This window comes from Bos grunniens, chromosome 17 (assembly GCF_055505025.1).
Source record: "Bos grunniens cultivar Pamir isolate PY7600 chromosome 17, Bosgru_T2T1.0, whole genome shotgun sequence".
Lineage (NCBI taxonomy): Eukaryota > Metazoa > Chordata > Mammalia > Artiodactyla > Bovidae > Bos > Bos grunniens.
Window position 1 is genome coordinate 6,180,805 of NC_141181.1, and position 25,243 is coordinate 6,206,047.

Sequence of the window (25,243 nt, forward strand, 5' to 3'; positions counted from 1 at the left end):
TCTGAGGATCTAATGTATAGCCTGGAAACTCTAGTTGACAACACTGTTCTGTGTAATCAAAATCTGCTAAGAGTGTAGAACTTAAATGCTCTCACCCCTCCCAAAAAAAGGTAAATATGTGAGATGATACATATGTTAATGAACTCAGTTACGAGAATTCCTTCACAATGTATCTGTATACCACATCACCGTTTGTGCGTGTGTGTTTGTGTGTATGTGTGTGCTCAGTCAATGGCACCCCACTCCAGTACTCTTGCCTGGAAAATCCCATGGACGGAGGAGTCTGGTAGGCTGCAGTACATGGGGTCGCTAAGAGTCGGACACGACTGAGCGACTTCACTTTCACTTTTCACTTTCATGCATTGGAGAAGGAAATGGCAACCCACTCCAGTGTTCTTGCCTGGAGAATCCCAGGGACGAGGGAGCCTGGTGGGCTGCCATCTATGGGGTCGCACAGAGTTGGACACGACTGAAGCGACTTAGCAGCAGCAGCAGCAGCAGTGTGCTCAGTCAACTCAGTTGTATCCAACTCTCTGTGACCCTCTGGACTGTAGCCTTCCACACTTTTCTGTCCATGGAATTTTCCAGGCAAGAATACAGGGGTGGGTTGTCATTTCCTACTTCAAGGGATCTTTCTGGCCAAGGGATCAAACCTTCATCTTTTGCATTGGCAGGCAGATTCTTTACCACTGAGCCACTTGGGAATCATCATATTGTACCCTTTAAATATCTTATAATTTTACTTGTCAATTATACCTCAATAAAGCTAAAAAAATGTAAGTAAAGAAAATATATGGAGAATGCCCATCTTTGCCTTCAATATCACAAAGAATAATTTTTATCAAACTGTAAGCTAGTCTGTGACTACAGATGGAAATAAAGAGTCTCTTGTACAATAAGTGATACCATTCTAGCAACAGTCACTATTATAGTCTGTTAAAAATATTTTCTCTACCAAATATATATGCACCCTAGTGTTCATAGCAGGAATATGATATGTATAGTAGCAGAGACATGGAAGCAACACAAATGTCCATTAACAAATGAATAGATAAAGAAGATGTGGTAGGTTTATTTATAGACAGTCAAATACTACTTAGCCATAAAAAAGAATGAAATAGTATCATTTGCAGCTAGACACAGACCTAAAGATTATCATGCTAAGTGAAGTAAGTCAGAGAAAGACAAATATCATATGATACAACTCATATGTGGAATGATACAAATGTAGAAAAATGATACAAATCAAATCAAAATAAACTTATTTGCAAGACAGAAACAGTCTCACAGACATAGATAACAAACATACAGTTACCAAAGGGGATAGGGGCATGGAGGGATAAATTAGGAGTTTGGGATTAGTGGGATTAGCAGATATACACTACTATACAGATTAACAACAAGGACTTCGTGTATAGCACAAGGAACTATAGTCAATATTTTGTAATAAACTATAATGGAAAACAATCTGAAAAAATTCTTTATGCCAAGATCCATGAAGAATAGGACAAAGTAAGACCTGGAATGGTGCCTGTTGACTAGTAAGGCTATAGATGAATGAAGTGAAAGTGAAAGTCACTCGGCTATGTCCGACTTTTTGTGATCCCATGGACTACACAGTCCATGGAACTCTTCAGGCCAGACTGCTGGAGTGGGTAGCTATTCCCTCCTCAAGGGGATCTTCCCAACACAGGGACCGAATCCTGGTCTCCTGCATTGCAGGTGGATTCTTTACCAGCTGAGCTACCAGGGAACTTAGGTGGATATAAATAGGAGAAGGTAGTTGAATTGAAGAATAAAAGGAAGGAATGAAGGAAGGAGGGAAGCGATTTGGCCATGCTGTGGTTTTCAAGGTAGACAGGTTGTCCAGGAAGATGATGGGTGGAAACCATAAAAATAAAACACAAGCCATACCTAGAGCAATAAATTGTGTGAAATGTTAATTGGGTTTTACTCTCAGAACTCTTCCTTTCATTATTCTGTTTAACACCAAACATTAAAAATTTAATCAGAAAATTCCATCTGGCCAACAATTTTAATTTATGAAATTCCTTTTGCTTCTGAAAATTAAAAGCAATCCTCTGAGTGAATTGAGAATTCTAAGAGAGCCCCAAACAGCCCTGAACAAAGACTCTGGAGTGTCATTTCCTTTTATATTGTAACATCTTTGAGTCACTTGCAATGTATAAATAAACTTGTATTTTACAGGAATGCCTCTACAAAAAGCAGCAGCATGCTGGAATTCAATACACAAGGCTATTTTTAAAAGTGTTTTGATTTTTAAAAATTAATTATAGGCCCTAGATAACACAGGAGTTAGAACTTGGCTTACTACAAGTTTTATGTTGCTTAACAGTCTTTAAAACAATTCTTCTACATCTGTGTTTTATTTTAAGTGCACATCAATATTACTTGAAGATTTCATTGATTATGCTTGTCCTCTTCTACAGCAGGAAAATTGGGATCACTGATATTCTGAAATCAGTAAGCAATGCTGTTTACCTTTAAATACACATACACACATAAATATAAATATAAATATAAATAATATATATACACTTGGTGTTCCTATTTTTAGATCTGTTTGGTTTCCCTCAGTGTAAAATAAGGAGCTGTCTGATACCAAAATGAATCGTTGATACAAAAGTTGTTCCCTTAAAAACATACAAGAGAAAAGCAAGGAAAATTTTGAAGCAATGTTCATTTTGGCAGGAAGGTGTGTTCAACTGTAAACTTTTGAAGAAATAGCATTATTAAATAATGAAAACTTTTGGCCTAAATATATTCCTCCAATTGAACTCGTTAATTGATTCCACATCAGAGGATAACAGAGAAGAGTTCTTGACATAGAGGTTACTTTGATGAAACCAAATGCCTGGGAAACATTATAGTCTTTATCTTACATCAAAAGGCATGGACAGGGCTTCCCTAGTGGTCCAGTGGTTAAGATCCACCTGCCATTGCAGGGGACATGGGTTCAATCCCTGGTCTGTGAAGACCCCACATGCCGAGGAACGACTAAGCCCGTGCACCACAACTACTAAAGCCCACCCTACAGTCCCTGCTCTGCAACAACAGAAACCACGCAGGGAGAAGCCTGTCCACAGTGGAGAGAAGCACGCTCACCATAACTGGAGAGTAGCCCCGCCCACCATAACTGGAGAGTAGCCCCGCCCACCATAACTGGAGAGTAGCCGCGCCCACCATAACTGGAGAGTAGCCCGCTCACCATAACTGGAGAGTAGCCCCGCCCACCATAACTGGAGAGTAGCCCCGCCCACCATAACTGGAGAGTAGCCCCGCCCACCACAACTGGAGAGTAGCCCCGCCCGCCACAACTGGAGAGTAGCCCCGCCCACCATAACTGGAGAGTAGCCCCGCCCACCATAACTGGAGAGTAGCCCCGCCCACCATAACTGGAGAGTAGCCCCGCCCACCATAACTGGAGAGTAGCCCCGCCCACCATAACTGGAGAGTAGCCCCGCTCACCATAACTGGAGAGTAGCCCCGCTCACCATAACTGGAGAGTAGCCCCGCTCACCATAACTGGAGAGTAGCCCCGCTCACCATAACTGGAGAGTAGCCCCGCTCACCATAACTGGAGAGTAGCCCCGCTCACCATAACTGGAGAGTAGCCCGCTCACCACAACTAGAGCAAGCCGTGCACAGCAACAAAGACCCGGCATGGCCAAGAGCGAGCAAATACACCTTTCTTAAAAAAGACATAGATAGTATAATACGGAAGTTGTAGAATTTGAAAATTTTAGACCTCAGAAAGTAAATGTTAACTGCTCTTTCAAGAAAATGGGCTTAGAATGGGTATAGGAAGAAAGGTATTTCTGCCTCTGTCTTGATTAACAAAGATTAAATGTCTATGCCTTATCTGTGTTTTTCCCTAGATAAACAATCCATGGGTGATTTTCTCCTAGGAATCCCTTTTGAAGAGAAGCAGGCATCAGCCAAAGTCACCAGAGGCAGGACAGGACCTCAGTTACATGACTCATGTCACAGAAGCTGATTTCCTTAATTTGGCCTGTCTTGCCACATTACTCTTCAGACAGAGTGAAGATTACAACTTCCAAGCTTGTTGTTTCTTGACAATGGAAAATAAATAGCAACATTTTTTTTTTTTGAAAGAAGAGAGAATAAACACGTTTGATTCAATGGTGCCATAGAAATCCAACCAAAATACAGACTCAATTTTATTTTTCAACTCCATGGACAACAACTATTAACTGGCACAGTGAGAAACACAGTTCATGTGATCTGTTACACAATAGAACCGATGCAAAGGGATATTATCACTTCGAAATAAGTGGCACCTTAGATCTCTCTTGGGCAAAGAGAACAGAAGGGTGTAAGGCTAAGGCTAGATAGAATTTCTAGAAAGACATAATAAACAATGTAAGCCAACAGCAAAATACTCTTGGTCTTCCTTTGGGGAAGTGAGCTACTATTCCAGTAAACAGAATTGCTGTCAGAGAGGTGGTTATATAGCTGCTTGTGTCCTCCTGTCATAGACCCCAAGAAAAAGGCCCCAGGCATCTAAAATGGTCACTAATCTTGAGAACTGAGCAAGATGAAGTATTTTCTTTCCTAAACTCATGCTTCTTCATTTTGACATCTGCTCTGGACACAAAACTCAGAGAGATTGTGCAATGTCAAACCAACCCTCATAAATTGTGAGAACACTTCATGGATTGTGTGTTTCAGTGTGGCAAGTAGAAGGGAATGCATTTAGTTAATAAATCTATATAAAATTTTAAAAGTCACGGGCTCTGAATCATGGCAAAATATTTCCCAGAGACACTTTACTAATGTACTATGGCAGCCCAAATAAAGATGAAAGCTTAGAGACTATTGGGCTAGATGGGTCCTTGTTATTTGCAAGCATGACATTTTATATAATCTTACTTTTCCATGTCTTTTGAAAAATACAGTATCCAGTCCTTTTCTTAACATCATTTCTTTCCATTATTACTACGTGCGAAAGGGGGTGAAAATGCCTTTTAGCAGGAAAACTGGTCTAAGTGTAGAATCAACATCAACATGAAATCATTGTTGAGTCAAGTTATCGAATCTTATTTGTGAATTAGAATCTAGAGTCGGACTCCAACAAGGCATGAATAATGTCTGTGCTGGTCTTTCCCTCTCTAATTAGTATTCATGAATTGCTGGGCATTTTTTGCTGTCTCTCTCTTTGCATTTATCTCAGTCATTGTATTATTTGATTGCTAATGTGTTTGAATTGAGCCACTTGATTTTAATTCAACCTGGCACCTCTTCATGGAGTACTAAATTTCCTTTCAACGGCCATACGTTGAACTGCAGGGATCCTTGAAGGCTCCGCCACCAAGGTTTCAGCCTTTACTGCTTCGTGCAGCCCAACCACTCTTGGTTCAAGGGCAGCCTAGATACAGAGATTCCAGCCCAGATACTCACAGGTAATGACACCAGTTACCTGGCAGCATGGGCAAGATAAACCTGTTCTCTTCTGTACCGCCTTGCAGACTCTGATACATCTTCCCTTCCTATCAAGTAGGGGTTCACCTACTGAGGGAAAAGTGTCATCAGAGCTTGTGCATCTTGGTGGCATAGCTCTGTTCCATCATAATTGTACTCCTCGAAATCTTTGGACTTAAAATTGAGAGACCCAGCTCTCATCCAAAAACATCATCTGTTTGAAACCTAAAAGCTTTTGATCATTATATGTGCATGATCCTAAAATAAGATACTACTTAGAAGTGTGTGTGTACAAACTCTATAATTTTAAAGACCAAATACCCAATTTCAAAACACAACAGACAGAGCTTCTTAGTGCATAGTGGGAATCTGAGCACATAGCTTCTAGGCATGCTGAATTTCACAGGTTCTACTGCCCATTAAAGCAGCTCAGGAGTATCTTCTTTCAAGCAAGCTGTGTCAGGGGCATGTCGAAAGGGGGAGTTTCTTTCTTACATATAATTCCTGACTGCTTCTAAGATTAGTCAGATTTCTAGAAAAGCAAAAGCCTGAGAAAACAGCACACCATCCCTTGAGACCATCTAGAAGAAGGAGGGGCGTGGAGAGATGACAGTTCATGGACCAGACGTGGCTCATGGTGGTGATGCCCTGGTCCCGTCTTCCCCAGACAATACTTTGTTTCTACTAAGATGCTGGACAGGATGTTCTATTTCCCTGCTTTGGAAGAAAGAAAAAGTTATAGATTTCTTTGCTCAGAGCAATCTTCCAGAAAAAGCAATTGTTCCCTCCACATCACCAGAATCCAGACTTAAGGGTAAAAATAAAAGGAAATGAATCCTGTTCTCTCGATTTCCCAGAATGCATGTGTTCTCAGCATTTTTCTCCCCCTAATGACACTCAGGGAGCCTGGTGGGCTGCCGTCTATGGGGTCACACAGAGTCGGACATGACAAGCGACTTAGCAGTAGCAGCAGCAATGACACTCAACTGGGACCTATAAGGTGGTTTTTCTAAAAAGAAATTTTGTTTTCAAAATGCTTAAAAAAAAAAAAAAAAAAACTGGACTTCCTCTGTGCCCATGTACTTCCAACCTGAAAATGATGCTGTCAGATTTTGTCATCTGTACGTCATCTGCAGTGGACTTTTATTCCTTAGAGAATTTATCCTGACCTTCCTCCCTCCCTACATGATGTAACATTCAAGACAGTAGGCTGGCTGTTATAACTGTAGAACAGATAGAAACTAGCAGTTGCACAGAGGAACTAAATGCACAACCATGTTTAAAAATACTCAGATAGCCATCCACGCCCAGTCTGTTAGGCTGCAAGGGGCATTTTGTTTTTTATTCTGCTAGATATCTTTAAAGTGCTGCCTTTGTTTCCATAGAAGTCATTAGTCAAATAAAAGGTGAGTTAACACAACGTTCAGATTCAGAATTACATTCAAGTCAATTTTGAGATAGACTGCTATGATACATTATTCAAACGAATCCTTTTAATTTTACTTGAAATTTCAATGTTTCCATTAAAATTGTTTACTTCGTTTTAAAAAAATGGAAACAGAGCCATTTGTGTCATTCCCTCACATTGTACCCATGTTGCTGAAGAAGTTATAAATCCTAGAATATTGTTTCTATACATCTTTCCCCCATCTCAATCCAGCGAAAGAAGGAGAAGGGAAGTGCAATTAAATACCACTTAGATTTGAGGGAGAAATTATTTGTGTTTGGAAATCAATGTGTTTTCTACAGATACCTGAGGATTTTGAGGCAAGCACAGAGGTAAGCCAGTCTGTTCCAACTCTGATGTTCAAAGACTCTCTGAAGAATACTAACAAAACCAAACATGTTATTTTAGATATATTTCCTAACCATTGCCATTTATAAGTAATAACTTGAAACCCTGTCCTGGCTTACATATCTTTTCAAGAACCTGTTCTAAATTTATTTGTACTGTGTCAATTATGTGAATAAAATAAGAGCTGAGAGGCTCTCCCAAAGAAAAGGTTTTTGCTAGGAACCCTGTCCTAGGAACCTTCTGAGCTTCTTGAAAATGAAAACCTCCATGTCTTCCAGATGACAGCCACCTTTTCGGTGAAACCAAAATAGCTCTCTCAGCTTGAGAGCTGTCAGTAAGAGTTCTGACAGATATCAGAGTTGGCATGCAGGAGGAACACAGGAGAAACGGTCCCACAGCAGGAAGTTCGGTGGGAGCCCCTGACTAGACAGGAGGAAAAACAATGCGCTCCTAGGCACCAGACCACGCACAAGGGCACCAGGGGCGCTGCTGGTGATGATCATCTGCGGGGAGAAGGGAGCCATCAGCTCCTGAGGCATTTTCAAAGGGCTGCGTCTTACACATCAAGCTGGAAGGTCTCCATTCGTTGAAGGGATCAAATATGTGCCTAGGATTTTCTCTCCCTCTAGTGGTGGGGCTTGCTCCTCGAAGAAAAGCTGTGACCAACCTAGACAGCATATTAAAAAGCAGAGACGTTAGCCAAAAATGTCCATCTAGTCAAAGTTATGGTTTTTCCAGGAGTCATGTATGTATGAGTTGGACGATAAAGAAAGCTGAGCACCAAAACATTGATGCTTTTGAGCTGTGGTGTTGGAGAAGACTCTTGAGAGTCTCTTGGACTGCAAGGAGATCCAACCTGTCTATCCTAAAGGAAATCAGTCCTGAATATTCATTGGAAGGACTGATGCTGAAGCTGAAACTCCAAAACTATGGCCACCTGACGTGAAGAACTGACTCATTGGAAAAGACCCTGATGCTGGGAAAGATTGAAGGCGGGAGGAGAAAGGGATGACAGATGATGAGATGGTTGGATGGCATCACCGACGCGATGAACATGAGTTTGAGTAGGCTCCAGGAGTTGGTGATGGACAGGGAGGCCTGATGTGCTGCAGTCCATGGGTTTGCAAAGAGTCGGACATGACTGAGCAACTGAACTGACTGAATGGTGGGGCAGAATATGCTATTACTGCACAATATTACCTCATAAACAAAGATGAGTTTCCATTAGAGCACATTTTGCCCATGAAATAAGGATTTTCATTAGGTGTGTTGCTCTCTTACAGAGGTTTCCAAACACCCTCAAACCCTTCACCCTACGGAGTGAACTGCCTCCTAAGCAGGCTAATTACCAGTGGGAAGGTGGCAATGGTCTCCGCTCCTTCTGGCTAAAGGATGCCCATTCTCTCTTCTGAGATACAGGATGCTCCCTCTCCTCTGCAGTCCTATCAAAGGGGGAGCCACGATATGACCAGAGACAACTCCCTTGACCCTGAGGCTGGGCCAGGTAAACCTGAAGGCTGAGTAAGAAAGAGAAGGCAAGTTTACCCAGAGCAAGGTGGGAAACTCAGAGGAGACATATTAGTAAAGGCTCTAAAGAGTGATCTGAACCTGATAGAGCCATAATTGACTAGAGGTAAATTCTAAAACCAATCTCCACTTCTACTTTACAGTCTCTGTCATTTCTCTCATTTTCGGTCATATGAAAATACTTCTGGTATAGCAACTTGGATCCGTGATAGCGAATGAAAAAATAAAAAGGATAGAAAAATTTAATAATTTTAATGAAAATAATTAAAGCTGCCTACCTGGTTGGAATAAATTGCATACTATTATAACTGTACAATAGTATTAATGGAAACAGACCATAGGTTACAGATGTCTAATCAACAGGTTGGGCCTCCCAGGTCACGCAGTGGTAAGGAATTCTCCCGCCAATGTGAGAGACTCAGGTTTAATCCCTGGGTGGGGAAGATCCCCTGGAGTAGGAAATGGCAACTCGCTCCAGAATTCTTGCCTGGAAAATTCCATGGACAGATGAGGCTGGTGGGTTATAGTCTATGGGGTCAAAAAGAGTCGGACACCACTGAGCTTACACATACACAATCAACAGGTTATTGATCAATAACTGCAAATCTATCCATATGACATATATGAAGTATGCAGCTTTTCCCCCTGCTCAATATTCAGTTAGACATCAATGATGCTTACTTGATTTCTCCTCTTATATGTCTCCAAGGCAACCAAAGTCATATTTTCTGACAAACCTGTTTCTTTTCTGATTTCTTTATCTCAGTGAGTAACTTCATCAGCCATCCAGTTGTATAAAGCCAGAAATTCAGAAGTTACTTGACCCTCCCCTAGGCTTCCACCATTATATTTAATCCAATACCAAGTCCTCCAATCTTACTTTCTTAATCTATCTCACAGAGGTCATTTTCTCTCTGCCTCCTCCACCACACTATTTCATCATCTCCTTCCCACACAACTACTACTCTGAAGGGCATGTACTCCATTCTTTTGTCAAATGCATTCTTCACACACCACTCCTTCAATCAACAAGCATCTCTGAGAGACCTACTTTGTACTTTGGTAATACTGTGTTGAATAAGGCAGACCAATTTCCCATTCTCAAGGAGCTTGTGGAGATGGAAGATAAACATCAGATAGTCACGAGCACTATATGGAGTATTAATATAGGGTGATCTAACAGAGAATGGTGGAATAGCTATTCTAAACTGTATGTTCAAATACAAGAAATAAGTGGGAGTTTCAAGAAGGGGATGCATTTTGAAGCAGGAAAAAAAAAAAAAAAAAAGAAGTCCACTGGGATGATGGTATCTGCTATCAAGGCTTCCGTTGTATGTAAGGAAAGTATTTTCAAACACTGGCCAAGATCAAAAAGAAAAATTTTAAATGTTCCTGAGGTTTCAATCTAGGTCTATCTCCCAAGAACCTGTGCTGAAATATAGTCCTTATGGTCTATGTGAAAGCATCCTATTTTTAACTTCTCTGTATGTCTAGTCTACCAAGAATGTAAGTTCCGTGAACATAGTGGCTATATCTGCCTTGATCACTGCTGAATCCCCCGTGTCTAAGAACCATGCCGAGCATATTGGCATGCAAATAATTATTTCTTGCAGTTATGCATACACTGGTGTCTGAAGTGGAAAAGGAAGCAGAAAAAAGAACTGAGTTGGCGGTTCAGAAAGTCTTTACGGAGATGTCAAGGTCATTTACTGCAGCCCGACAGGTTAACTGGTATATAAAATCCCAGCCAGGTTTCTCAGCTTTCGATCTCTGGCACGGCCTGCTCTCTCTCACACGTGCTTACAGCTACAAACCTCTCCAACTCCCCGCTAGGAGGAGTCACACCTTCCGACCCAGAAACCCTCCCACTCGCCCGGCTATTTCTGCTTCCCGCCCCCTCTTCGCCTGGTTCCCGAAGCCTTCCGGTCGCAGTGCTCTCTGGTAATAGTAGTCTTCCGGTCCGAGTCTAGAGCGGTTTATCTAATTTTTTAGAACTACGTTTCCCAGAGAGCCTTGCAGCAGAGGGAGGCTGTGTCACCTGACCAGGACTCTGGAGAGACAATGGCGGCGCCCATGTTGCGCTGGTGCTGTCCTGGAAGGCGTTTTGCTTTCGCCCGGGTTGGCTGCGGTTCTTGTCACAGAAGAGGGCTTCCGACTGGGTCCACGTCCAACGGGAAAAGAGGGCAGAGCTCAGTGGCTCAGCAGCCCCACATCACAGCCCAGAAGCCGAGAAAAGGGTATACTATTTCATACCAGTATTGCCCACTTAAGTTGAGGTAGAACTGCGGGACTTGGGAGATGATGGCCACTACAGACTTCCCTGGTGGCTCAGACGGTAAAGCGTCTGCCTACAATGCGGGAGTCCCGGGTTCGATCCCTGGGTCGGGAAGATCCCCTGGAGAAGGAAATGGCAACCCACTCCAGTATACTTGCCTGGAGAATCCCAGGGATAGAGGAGCCTGGTGGGCTGCAGTCCATGGGGTCGCGAAGAGTCGGACACGACTGAGCAACTTCACTTTAAAGCCCAGCCTTAAGTCTGGACGTTCTGGTGGACGGGAACGTGTTGGGCTGTATGTTGCAGCCCTGAAACCTAAATAAAGACAGGAAACTGGCTGTCTTATCAGTCCCTATCCCACATGTAAACCATTGTCTTCAGATAGCCTTATTTGGGTAATTTGAGAGTGTAAAATAGCAAGTGTTTTTTTAAATGTTTCACAGACAGATGAGTGGTTCAGTCACCTTAACTAGTAGTCAGCCTAGTATCAGTAGAAGTGGGATCTTATTTAGCTGACATGTATTTAGCACAACTGGGCCAGCAGTGTTTTAATACTAAAAAGGAGCCTTTACCTACAAGTTCTGGATGGGTGGCTTAGAGTTAGAAAACACCACCTATCTGTGGAGGCCTTTCATGTTGAACGTGTGTGTGTGTGTGTGTGTGTGTGTAGACCTAGGAAGGTGTGTGTGTGTGTGTGTGTGTGTGTGTGTAGACCTAGGAAGGTGTGTGTGTGTGTGTGTGTGTAGACCTAGGAAGGTGTGTGTGTGTAGACCTAGGAAGGTGTGTGTGTGTGTGTGTGTGTGTGTGTGTGTGTGTGTGTGTGTGCAGCCGGTATGAGATCTTCCCTCTGGTTGTGTAGAGACTGTTGATTATTTTGCTCAATGTCCTCTGAACAGGTGCTTATATTTCACTATATAAGACCTAAATGATTTCTTTTTAAGTGCAGAAACATAAGGCATGTGTCAAATATTCATTTTTTCCTTTGAGATAGTTAGGTTGCTGTTATTTTTGCTTTTCTTTTTTAACAGAGGGGAAAATGTCCAAAAGCACTGGTTCTGTTCTTTTCATTAAATTAGATTGTTTCACTGTGAAAAGTGAATGAAAAGTTTTTTCGCTTATGTAATGAAACTGCAAAAAAAACATTGAATAAGGTTTTAGTGAATGCAGATTTCTGATGACTTCTTAGTTTAATTCCTCTCAATTATAGTTTGTGATTGCAAGCTTTAAAATTCTTTAAAAATAAGGAATTCACCAGTACTATAAATACAGAACTTCATGTGTTGAAATGATTGAAACAAAACCAAATGCATGTAAATAAAAATTTTGATAATAGAGAAAATTGCTTGAGAGAAGAGCAGGACAGGAACAGACAGAATATGGAGAGAGTATGTGTACACCAGGCCATCTGCAGATTGCCCAGGATACATGGGGTTGATAATAACCCATGGAATAAGCACACTTAGATGAACCTAGGGAGATCTGTGTATGGGATGGATGTTCATACAGACCCAGCAGAGTAGGAGTGACCAGATAAGAGATTATTGTAGCATTTAAACTGCACTATTGCAGCTTCTTGGGTTTGGTAGCAATTAAGTTTAAAACATGCAAAGGAACCCGGCACTAAATGTCTGGAATTTAAAGTGATTTGGGGAACCTGCGCGGGGCAGGGGGGGAAGCCACTTGTGATGATTTAATGTTTTCCTTTGTGCAGAATTCCGAAGATTATCATTTAGTACTAATCCATTTTATCTGTATCACTATGGTTACTTTACTTGCAAACCATTGTTAGAAAACGAATTCAAAACATGACTGATAATTTCCCTTCCTTTTTAAATAATGAGATGTACAACTATTTATTTACCATTATTTCTCTAGTGGTAAAATCCTGTTTCCATTAATTCTAAAAATGTTCACAAAATCAGCTTTCTTTATGTACTGAGTGATTAACTGAGGACAGTTAATTTAGAAAATGGTGCTTCTCATTAAAGTCAGCCAAGCAGTCTCCACCTGATAACCATTTCTAAATTGTTTTCAGATGCCATATTCTTCCTTTCTGTTAGCTGGTTTGCACAGTGAGCTCTTCTTATGCCATGTTATAAATGAATCTTGCTTTGCCAGTCTTCTTGGTGTTCATTTTGCATTGCTATTAATTTAGTCACCCAATACAATGTAACGCATTTTTTAAAGTAGAATATACAGTTTTAATAAGTTAAAAGCACAAGTGGGAAGTATTAGTAACATTTGCAGGTTAAGCTCATAGAAACTCACTCATGGTAATAGATTGAACCTAATGACTTCTTAACCATTATGTTCTCCTCCTTAGTGAACCTGAATGGGCAGCTGTGGTAGGATTGGAAATTCATGCCCAGATTGCCTCCAACTCCAAACTCTTTTCTGGATCTCAAGTCTGCTTTGCAGCTCCTCCCAATTCTTTGGTATCTTTTTTTGATGCATCTCTACCTGGAACTTTGCCGGTAAGGTTTTTATTTAATGCTGTTTTCATTTGCAAAATGTTCATCCTTCCCTGATAACTCTTAGGAAATACTTGTTTAGGAAACTTTGAATGGAGTGGGATGGACTAAATGTTTTCTAAAGACTCATCTCTGAAATCTAAGCTTAAACGTCATCCGTTTGTTCATACATTCATGCACTCATCTCACACACAGTTTAGAATGTCTGCTGAATACTAGAATGTCTGTGCTATGAACTGAAATAGAATGATGAGCAACTATCTTTGTCTTTGAGAAGTTCAAAGGCGAGTTGGGGAGATGTGTCCTGTGTGAGTACTGTGTGATTATTCCTGTGAAGGTCATAAGCACAGTTTAGTTTTGGATCCCCGAGGAGGGATACCTAATTCAGTATGAGGACTGTTGTGAGAAATTGGGGAAGGGGTGTGGTTCGTTAAGGAAAGGTCATTGGGGGAGGTGGTGTCTCAGCTAGCTGAGAAGCCAGGTCAGAGTCAGGCAGGTACCTGGGGAAGGAGAAGTCTGGCCAATGGAAGCAGCATATGTCACGTGATTTTACAGTGTAAGGTTCATAATGATTGTGGTTTTGAAAGTTAAGAAGGGCTCAGTAACACAGAAAAAGTCAACCATATGATGCTTTGAGTTAATCACTGATCTGTCTGCTCCTTTTCACTAAAACCCAAGGAATGACTGGGTCCAGGGTACTCATCAGCAAGATTTTTAACATGTATTTACATATAGGTGGTTTAATTTTTGAAGAAAAGGATGGAAGGAACAGTGTGAATATTGGGGCCAATACTTGGCTCATAGTCTGTCCAGGACACGCATTATCAGCTGGATGTGGGGTTTCCTGCCAGCCTTTCAGGGAAAGTGTATCTGATGGTGATGGGAGGAGGGAGTGGTTGTCCTGAGTGAATTCCATGCTCTCTAACATTTAAATACACGTGAAAACTGGTTAAACCGAACTCTGGCAGCAGTGCAGGGGCAGAAGTTTACTTTTCCCAGAGTCATGGCCCAGAGGAGAAGGTCATGGGCAGCTGCTCCAGTGCACCTTCTGTACTCAGGGTTTCAGTTGTACTGGGGCAGCGTGTGTGTCTTGGAGTCGTTCCTTACTTGCACTTGGTCCTGGACGACCCCTATGCTTATAAACCCTATCTAGCTGCTGCTGCTGCTAAGTCGCTTCAGTCGTGTCCGACTCTGTGACCCCATAGACGGCAGCCCACCAGGCTCCCCCGTCCCTGGGATTCTCCAGGCAAGAGCACTGGAGTGGGTTGCCATTTCCTTCTCCAGTGCATGAAAGTGAAAAGTGAAAGTGAAGTCGCTCAGTTGTGTCCGACTCTTAGCGACCCCATGGACTGCAGCCCACCAGGCTCCTCCATCCGTGGGATTCTCCAGGCAAGAGCACTGGAGTGGGGTGCCATCACCTTCTCTGAAACCCTGTGTAGGGTTGTCTTTGAATTGCTGTTGGGTCTTTCTGGGAGAAGACAAGCACAGGAGTGTCTTACCCTCCTTTCTCACTCCCTTCCTCTGCCTTAGAGCATCTGTTTATGGAGAGATTGTTTTTGTTTGTGAAGAGTTATAGTTTACATTTTTCAGTTATAAATGTATGAATTCTCTTTGCGGGCACAGAGTCAAATATAGTAGAAATAAATATCTATTTAGACAAACAATTCATCACAACACCTTTCCTTTCTTCCTTCTGAGCTCAGAATTTTTTTTTCCCACATGGTGGTTTATTATCAAGAGACTAGACTTAACTGCAGAGTTCTTTCTAGGTTTTTCCAGCTAGGAATGTAGCATCAGTTCAGTTGCTCAGTCGTGTCTGACTCTTTGCGACCCCATGAACTGCAGCACGCCAGGCCTCCCTGTCCATCATCAACTCCCAGAGTTCACCCAAACCCATGTCCATTGTGTTGGTGATGCCATCCAACCATCTCATCCTCTGTCATCCCCTTCTCCTGCCCTCAGTCTTTCCCAGCATCAGGGTCTTTTCAGATGAGTCAGCTCTTCACATCAGGTGGCCAAAGTATTGGAGTTTCAGCTTCAGCATCAGTCCTTCCAATGAACACTCAGGACTCATCTCCTTTACAATGGACTGGGGATCTCCTTGCGGTCCAAGGGACTCTCAAGAGTCTTCACCAACACCACAGTTCAAAAGCATCAATTCTTCGGCACTCAGCTTTCTTCACAGTCCAACTCTCACATCCATACATGACCACTGGAAAAACCATAGCCTTGACTAGAGACCTTTGTTGACAAAGTAATGTCTCTGCTTTTCAATATGCTGTCTAGGTTGGTCATAACTTTAACATCTCTTTGCAGCTAAGCAGGTTTTCTGTAGTTGTGGCTGTGTGTGTGCTAAGTCTCTTTAGTTGTGTCCAACTCTTTGTGACCTTTTGACTGTAGTCTGCCAGACTCCTCAGTCCATGTGATTCTCCAGGCTAAATGTGGTCAAATGTTAGAGACAATTCAAAGTAACTAAATGTCAGCATGCCCTGAAAAATGTCTCATCATGCCCTACAGAAGAAGATACTTTCCCAGGTATAAGCATTATCAGCGTGACAGTGAAGGTGTTTGGGACATTGAGGTGTTGAGAGCTTGACTTACAGTCATTAAATGACAGTTGAAGGCTAGAAATCCAGTTTGCTTGAGCTGGGATTTGTTTTTCCTTTTTTGGAGTCTACCACACTCATGGTTTGAGCAGCCTAATGGATTCTCTCAACAGAGCTCATCGGCCTCTTTTTCAGAAATGCTTCTGTCTTTAGTATGTGACCCAGGTGACACCAGAACTACCAGAATAAGATGTTGTCACTCTCACAGCACTTCAAAACCCAGTGGTGTATCTATAGAGAAGTTTTAAAGACACTGAAACATTGAGACAGTCGGCCTTTGGTAAGCCTGTGGAGCTGGTTTATTGATGCTCTGATATTCTGACTCTGCATTTGGTGATTTTTGTACCAAAAGTGGTGACCATTTGTCAGATACGCTGACTGGATAGGAAGAAAGGGCAGCCAAAAGAATTTAGGTTAGAGTGTCAAGTCTTTTTCTGTAGACCAAATTCATTTGCTTCTGGCCCATTACAGAGAAAATACGAGAAAGTGTCTTTCGGTAGGTATTTGATGCTTCCCCTCTCGCGATTGTGTCTTTGTTCATTCGCTCAACTGACATTTATTGGATGCCTCCCATGCACTAGCCATCGTGGAAGCTCTAGTGACACAAGCTTTGAAGAAGGTAAAGGATAGATGAGAGTTTCATCCTCGTGAGCTTGACAAGTGAGCAGGCAGTTGCAGTACCGTTCAGTGAACTTGCTGGTAGCGGGAATACAAGGAGAGACATTTAACACAGACATAAGGAATTGGCAGAATTTGGCCAGATAAAAGTGAATGGGAAGTACAGAGACCAGAAGAAAAACAGGACATGGCTTGATTAGAAGCTGAAAGAAATCTGATTCGTTGTAGCCCAGGAGAAGGACATGGCCACCTACTCCAGTATCCTTGCCTGGAGAGTCTACAGACAGAGAATCCTAGCAGTCCATGGGGTCACACGGAGTTGCACACTACTGAAGTGACTTAGCATGCACGCACACATGCACGCATTGTAGCCTAGAACTTGAATATGGCGTGGCAAGAGGTGAAGCTGGCGTGGAAAGTGTAGTCTGTACCACACAAGCCTCGCTAAGCAGTGTGCCTCCCACTGCAGAGAGGTCCAGGGTCAAAAGTGCCAAGGGACGGAGCGTTCTGAGAAGGAGTGAGTACACAGGGTGTCAGACTTACTAAGAATCAAGTGAGGTGAGGCCTGGGCAGGGGCCATTGGCTATTAATGGGGTATCCTTTGCAAGAATGGCTCCAGTACATTGATGGGGGTAGGAGGAAGGTGACAGAAGATAAGCTCAGGGGTGTTGAGGGAGAGGTGAGAGCTGAGCAGCTATTCCAAGAAGTTTGGCTCAGGAGGGAAAGAGAATGCAGGAGAGGATTCCCTGGTGGTGCGGTGGTGGGGACTCAGCACTGTTATTGCCAGCACCTGGGTTTGATCTCTGGCCAGGAAAGGAAGATCCCGCGAGCTGTGCAGTGTGGCAAAAAGAAAGGAGACCAAATTCCCACTGATGATACTGTTGTATTTAAAAAAGGGAGTGGAATGCCTCGGTAGTTCAGTGGTTAGGACTGTTGAGCTCTCACTGCCAAGGGCCTGGGTTTGATTTAGTTGGCCACATAAATAAATACGGAGAGGTGATTTTTAAAAAGATAGGGAAAGGGATAGTTAGGGAGTTCGGAGTTCACGTGCACGCGCCGTGTTTAAAATGGACAGCCAACAGAGATCTGCTGCAGAGCGCAGTGCCGTCGCTCGGTGTCACGTGGCAGCCTGGGTGGGCGCGGGGTTGGGGAAGAACAGATGCGTGTGTATGTATGGCCGAGTCCCTTCACTGTCCGCCTGAAACTGTCACAGCATTGTTAATTGGCTATGCTCCCAAATAAAATAAAAGGTTTAATTAAAAAAAACAAACTTCTCAGTTTCCTTAATGTTGGAGAAACTTGAGATGGTTTTAATGATGATGAATTATAGTCAACAGTAAAGTAACATCCCCTTAAAAATATTTTAAGAAGGTAGATCTCATGTTAAATATTTTTACTGCAATAAAATACAAAATACTGCAACAAAATACTTTTTGATGCTGATGAGAAGGAGCCAATGACAAAGGGGCAATTAAAGAGGCTTTTGATGAATGTGGCAAGTTGAACATGTTAATCTGCCTGTCTCCCAGCCCCAAAGAAACCCCACAGAAATGACAGCCAAAGAATTCAAATGTTGTCAACCTGTGAGAGAATGGGAGAGGAGACCAGATTGCAGGAGAGAAGGTGGATGCAGGAGGGCCTGACTTAGCAGAAGGGAGTTAAGTGTGAGCCAGGAGAGGGACAGAAAGCCTGCAGAAAGAGCACTGGTCAGGAAGGAGCTGTGTGCCCTGGGCAGCCCCAGGAAGGGTCCCAATGTGAGATCCACAAGTATTGTGGAGGGCCAGGGGCAGGTCAAGACAGAGGGGTTAATTCATCGTCTAGATTCAGAGCAGTTAGACCGGAGGTCCTCTCCCTGCCCTTTTACAGCTGCTCTAGCCCCACAGGGATGTGCAGTCTGGGGAGAAATTCAGCTGCTGACACACTCCCCGAGAGATCCAGGCACTGGGGTCAGACTGTCTGCACTCTGCCCGCGCCTTTCCCAGCATGACCATCTCTCCTCTTTCTCGCCCTCCACTCCTTAAGCAGCAATCCGCAGGAACCCGACAGAACTTGACATTTAGGGGGAATCTCAGTAAAAAGAAGCCCGTCACTGACTCGGTGGACATGAGTCTGAGCAAGTCTGGGAGATGGTGAAGGACAGGGAAGCCTGTTCTGCTGCAGGCCACGAGGTCACAAAGAGGCAGACGTGACTGAGGGACTGAACAACAACAGTGAAAAAAACACCTCCCCAGCTCCCTCACTGCGAGTCCTAGTGTGAAGGCCGCCCTCCCCAGCTCCCTCACTGCGAGTCCTAGTGTGAAGGCCGCCCTCCCCAGCTACCTCACTGCGAGTCCTAGTGTGAAGGCCGCCCTCCCCAGCTCCCTCACTGAGAGTCCTAGTGTGAAGGCCGCCAGCCAGCAAGGCCTTTGAATCAGCATTTTGGTACCTTACTTTAAAATAGAAATTGACAGCCCCAGATCACCAGACATTTGAAGAAATTCTCCAACATAGCAGACAGGGCCCAAAATAAAAGGAAAACTGAACGAAATCAGAGGCAACAGATAACGCATAGGGTAAAAATACTTTAAAAATTAAAAGCTTTTATAAATATCCTCAGAAAGATAAGAGAAGGTAGCTGTATCTTTGAAACAGGAATATGCTACCACCTTGTTAAAGTAAACAATCAGAACAGAAGCTTTAAAATTAGGATGGAAAAAAAAAAGTCCAGAAGAGTCAGAATATAAAATCAAATCTTTCAGAAAGAATAACACATACAATGAATTGGACAGTAGGGGGGAAAAAATAGGAAATTGAGAAAATCAATCCAGGACCTCCAACCTCTGATTAATAGGAGTTCCAAAAGAGAGGAAGTAGACAAGAGAAAATTGTCAAACAGATGACACAGATGAATCTCTCAGAACTGCAGGACACGAGTCTCCAAATCAGAAGGGCCTGCCAGTGACCCAATACAAGGAATAAAAATAGCCTCCCAGGGCAGGCCTGCCATCAGGAACTAAGGGAACGCAACACCAGTGAACACGGATGACTGACGGAAAGCTGCTGTGTGACACAGGGAGCCCAGCCTGGCACCCTGCGACCAGCTAGCATGGTGGGGTGGGAGGGAGGGGAGATATATATGTACATAAGACTGATTTCAGCTGTTGTAAGGCAGAGACCAACACAACATTGTAAAGCAGTTATCCTCCAATTTTTAAAAATCTGACAACAACCCCAAAAGACAAGAGACTAGAACTGAGAACAAAGGCCTGGGAATCAGTCCTGTTTGACTTCTCAAAGCAGCACTTAGAGCTGGAAGATGATGGAATAAATAGTGCCTTTTAAAATCATAGGGAAAAAGTCATTCTAACCTGGAATTCTGTGTCCACCACTACAAATCAAGTGTAGCCGTAGAATAATTATATTTTCAGACAGGCAGGTTCTCGACAAATCATCTTTCCAATAAAAAGGAACCTGCTGGAGGCATGGAGAGGTTCTGGGTTGCTGGCTGTGCTAGACACCTAGAGAGCCTAGCAGGAGAGGAGGGGAGGGCTGTGGAACAGAGAGGTTTCCAGAAAGGGAGGGGGAGGGAAGAGCAGGTATCTAATGCTGTGTAGATAAGAGATTTTTACAAGGAAACCAGAGTCTTTCATTGATTTTATTGAAGTGTAGTTGATTTACAATGTTGTGTTAATTTCTACTCTACAGCAAAGTGACTCAGTTCTATGTGTGTGTCTATATATACACACACACACATACACACACATGTTGTTTTTCATATTCTTTTCCATTATAGTTTACCGTAGGATTTTGAGTATAGTTCCCTGTGCTATAAAGTGTATGTGTGTGCATGTGCTAAGTCACTTCAGTCATGTCCAACTCTTTGCAACCCTATGGACTGTAGGTCACCAGGGTCCTCTGTCCATGGCATTCTCCAGGCCAGAATACTGGAGTGGATTGCCATGCCCTCCTCCAGGGGATCTTCCTGACCCAGGGATCAAACCTGAGTCTCTTATGTCTCCTGCATTGGCAGGTGGGTTCTTTACCACCAAGTGCCACCTGAGAAGACCTTGTTCATCCATTCTATATGTAATAGTTTGTATCTGCTGTATCACTGACTCGATGGACGTCAGTTTGAGTGAACTCCGGGAGTTGGTGATGGACAGGGAGGCCTGGCATGCTGCGGTTCATGGGGTCGCAAAGAGTCAGACATGACTGAGCGACTGAACTGAACTGAACTGAATCCCAAATTGCCAGCCTATTTCTCCTCCACCTTGCCCCGCCTTGGCAACTACAAGTCTGTTCTCTATGTCTGTGAGTCTGAGAAACTGGAGTCTTAGAAAATAATAAGAATAGGCAATAAAATGAAAAGCCTACAAACTCCAAGAAGAAGCAAAACATTCAAGAAAGGAAATGTGATTGAAATGTACTGAGCAGCTCAGCAGACATGTATTTACACGATAATAACAAACACCAACCATTCATTTAACAAAACCTGTGATGTAATTGGGATATTGGCAAGTCAAAGAACTAAATTGTTATCTACCATAATTGGAAGTCATGTCCTAAATTGATAAAGTAAGAAAAAAAGTAACCTAAGGCTATGCTTTAGGAATATTTTGGAGCCAGTTAGGAGCAGCCTCTTTCTCCTTTTCAGGCCCTAACTTGATTGGTTGGTTTTTGTTTTTGTTTAATTGGCTGTTGTTATTTCTTTTGGCTTTTTATTTTTTTAAATAAGGCAATGAGTGAAAGATTTAGAGCTCCCAAGAGACGGATGGATTATGAGGTAAAAAGTTTTTCAACAAGGTTTTTGCATCAAGATAATATTAAGTAAAATAATCGGATATTACCTCTGCTGATTTCTCGGCCTTCTGATGGTGAAATTTTCTCTTTTTTTCCCCTGAAGTTGAAACAGTGACCTCACCCCACCCATTCCCTCACCTGTAAATCCCGCCCTTACTCCCTGTTACGGGGAAAGGCTCATTCACGTTCTAGACCCTTCACGCCCAGGCTCAAGCACGTGGAGGTGTCCCTGCTTCCCCACGGGTGGGGTGGCCTGCTGACTACCAACCTGGCTTTCCACTTGAATGCCATTCAGGTCATCATGGGCTTGCACTTAGGGGTGGCTTATTTTGTTCTTAAATGGATAAGTAATAAGCATGGGTAAATTCCATGGGACAGAGTAAGATATAAAAGTGTTGCAAAACATCTCACCTTGTAATTTACATAAATTATCTCTTGGGAATGGCATGGGCCAAAGTCTGGTGGCTTCATATTCCAAAAACAACCACATTGGGTTATGGGGACAGTTCATCAAATCTGTCTTCTTCCCAGGTTAAGGCAGGATTGTCTCACGGCAGATGGCCAAGAGCCATGTCCAGAAAGTGATGCCTTGTCCCAAGGTCCCCTGGCACAGCTTATTACTTAAAAATAGGAAGATAAATACCAGACACGACAGCTCAGAGATCTGAAGGCGGTTCAGTGTCGGGGGGTACGGGTGGGTGGCAGGAACTGCTGATTTTCCTTATAAGTTATAAGGAAATTTATTCATACACGTAATATTTTGTTACACAGTTGAAACTTAGATTTAAAGGAGTGACGTATCGGGGAGAGAGTTATTGATAGAATCGGGTTCCTGAGAAAGCGGGGGCTGTCCCTGGAGCTGAAGAACACAGCTCTTGCCCTGTAACCTCAGGGAAGGGGAGCCCTCCACTCATGACTGGAGGCAACTTTCGGGGCTGGGTTGCGGAAGCTTGGGAGGCTTCCCTGGTGGCTCAGACAGTAAAGAATCTGCCTGCAGTGCAGGAGACCCGGATTCGATCCCTGAGTTGGGAAGATCCCCTGGAGAAGGAAATGGCAACCCACTCCAGTATTCTTGCCTGGAGAATCTCATGGACTGAGGAGCCTGGCAGGCTACAGTCCATGAGATCACAAAGAGTAGGACACGACTGAGGGACGTTCCCAGCTCCCTTCTGATTTCTCCTTTTCTAGCTAACACTGTCTCTTGGATCTCACGCTCCTCGTCGGTGCTCTTTCCTGCCTGTGTTAGTGTGTTTGGATTTGGGGTTTGTGGGTGAGATGCTCTCTCAGCTTGTCTGTGCCTCTCATCATTCCTGCTTCTCCCTGGCTCTTGAGTGACAGTAGAGAATCCCAAGCTGACAGGTCTGTCTGCTCAGCACACGGAAGACTCGATTTCCTTGTCTTCAGGCATTCGTTCCCTGCAAGAAGTCTGCTCCTTTTCGTGTTCCCTCTCTGATGGCTCTGGCCAGGATGCATCCAGGAATGGAAGTGTTTTTATTTGTCCTGCTCGGTGTTCTGTGTGATTTCTCCGCTTACAAACTCAGCCCAGGACTGTGGCCGCGTCACTGGCGGTACTCACAGTGGCTCTGCTGGCCCTGTTTGGGCTTAAGGGATGGTTTCTCCATTTGTTTTGGGGCCCCCAGCTGCCACACTGCCAGGGCGATGAGCCCTTCAAGCCCCACGTCTATGCCGGCACAGGGCCAGGGGCTCTCATTGCTCAAGACTGTCTTTTCACCCGAGGCCTGAGGTGGTTGCCTCTTCCATGTGAACCCCTCATTTGGTGGCACAAGATTTTCTGGCTGGACCGGGATTTCGTGGCTTCTGTCAGCTCCCTGCCCCAGTGGAATCCCAGCCTTGACTTCTTTGCCTTAGGTGCTTGAAATCGCCAGCATCTGGTATCTCTTCAGCCTGGTTAACAAGGTTAGTGGTAGTAAGGTCCACTCACATTTCCTGAGTGCTTTCTTTATGTGTGTGTACTTGTTTTAACCTTGTCAACCCTATGGGGCAGTTTCTGTCAATATCCCAGTTAGGTAGTAAGTGGAGAAGTCAGTCTGTTGTTCCATGTCCAGTTCTGTTACTTCTTGAATTGCATACAGATTTCTTAAGAGGCAGGTGAGGTGGTCTGGTATTCCCATCTCTTTCAGAATTTTCCACACTTTGTTGTGATCCACACAGTCAAGGCCTTTGCCATAGTCAGTAAAGCAGAAATAGATGCTTTTCTGGAACTCTCTTGCTTTTTCCATGATCCAACAGATGTTGGCTATTTGATCTCTGGTTCCTCTGCCTTTTCTAAATCCAGCTTGAACATCTGGAAGTTCATGGTTCATGTATTGCTGAAGCCTGGCTTGGAGAATTTTGAGCATTACTTTACTAGCGTGTGAGATGAGTGCAATTGTGTGGTAGTTTGAGCATTCTTTGGCATTGCCTTTCTTTGGGATTGGAATGAAAAGTGACCTTTTCCAGTCCTGTGGCCACTGCTGAGTTTTCCAAATTTGCTGGGATATTGAGTGCAGCAATGTCACAGCATCATCTTTCAGGATTTGGAGTAGCTCAACTGGACTTCCATCACCTCCACTAGCTTTGTTCATACTGATACTTCCTAAGGCCCACTTGACTTCATGTTCCAGGAGGTCTGGCTCTAGGTCAGTGATCACACCATCGTGATTATCTGGGTTGTGAAGGTCTTTTTTGTACAGTTGTTCTGTGTATTCTTGCCACCTCTTCTTAATATCTTCTTCTTCTGTTAGGTCCATACCATTTCTGTCCTTTATTGAGCCCATCTTTGCATGAAATGTTCCCTTGGTGTCTCTAATTTTCTTGAAGAGATCTCTAGTCTTTCCCATTCTGTTGTTTTCCTCTATTCCTTTGCACTGATCACTGAGGAAGACTTTCTTATCTCTTCTTGCTATTCTTTGGAACTCTGCATTCTAATGGACACATCTTTCCTTTTCTCCTTTGCTTTTTGCTTCTCTTCTTTTCACAGCTATTTGTAAGGCCTCCTCAGACAACCATTTTGCCTTTTTGCATTTCTTTTCCATGGGGACGGTCTTGATCCCTGTCTCCTGTACAATGTCACGAACTTCCGTCCACAGTTCTTCAGGCAGTCTGTCTATCAGGTCTAATCCCTTGAGTCTACTTGGAAAGGAGTATGTCAAGGCTGTATATTTTCACCGTGCTTATTTAACTTATATGCAGAGTTTATCATGAGAAATGCTGGACTGGATGAAGCACACGCTGGAATCAAGATTGCCGGGAGAAATATCAATAACCTCAGATATGCAGATGACACCACCTTTATGGCAGAAAGCAAAGAAGAACTAAAGAGCCTCTTAATGAAAGTGAAAGAGGAGAGTGAAAAAGTTGGCTTAAAACTCAACTTTGAAAAAACTAAGATTGTGGCATCCGGTCCCATCAAATCATGGCAAATAGATGGTGAAACAATGAAGACAGTGGCTGACTTTATTTTTTGGGCTTCAGAATCACTGCAGATGGTGACTGCAGCCATGAAATTAAAGGATGCTTGCTCCTTGGAAGAAAAGTTATGACCAACCTAGACAGTTTATTAAAAAGCAGAGATATTACTTTACCAGCAAAAGTACGTCTAGTCAAAGCTATGGTTTTTCCATTGGTCATGTATGGATGTAAGATTTGGACTATAAAGAAAGCTGAGCACAAGAATTGATGCTTTTGAACTGTGGCGTTGGAGAAGACT

The 25,243-nt window shown here is 43.3% G+C and overlaps 1 protein-coding gene and 1 long non-coding RNA gene across 10 annotated transcripts in view; one reads left to right on the forward strand and one right to left on the reverse strand.

Moving 5' to 3' along the window:
• Positions 1-4,180: 4,180 nt before the first annotated feature.
• Positions 4,181-8,775, reverse strand: LOC147354966 (uncharacterized). Its single transcript, XR_015144115.1, has 3 exons — positions 8,608-8,775; positions 7,819-7,925; positions 4,181-6,180 (listed from the first exon to the last, which is right to left on the reverse strand). It is a non-coding gene; the product is annotated as an uncharacterized LOC147354966 (long non-coding RNA).
• Positions 8,776-10,829: 2,054 nt separating this feature from the next.
• GATB (glutamyl-tRNA amidotransferase subunit B) overlaps positions 10,830-25,243 on the forward strand; it is a 103,219-nt gene continuing 88,805 nt past the window's right edge. For all 9 annotated transcript variants that reach the window (XM_086346334.1, XM_086346335.1, XM_086346336.1 and 6 more), the window contains exons 1-2: positions 10,830-11,022; positions 13,384-13,534. Coding sequence is in view for 6 of the 9 variants with exons in the window: in XM_086346329.1 (XP_086202455.1) it covers positions 10,847-11,022; positions 13,384-13,534 (327 nt within the window). In the remaining 3 variants the exon portion in view is untranslated. The remainder of the gene's footprint in view (positions 11,023-13,383; positions 13,535-25,243) is intronic.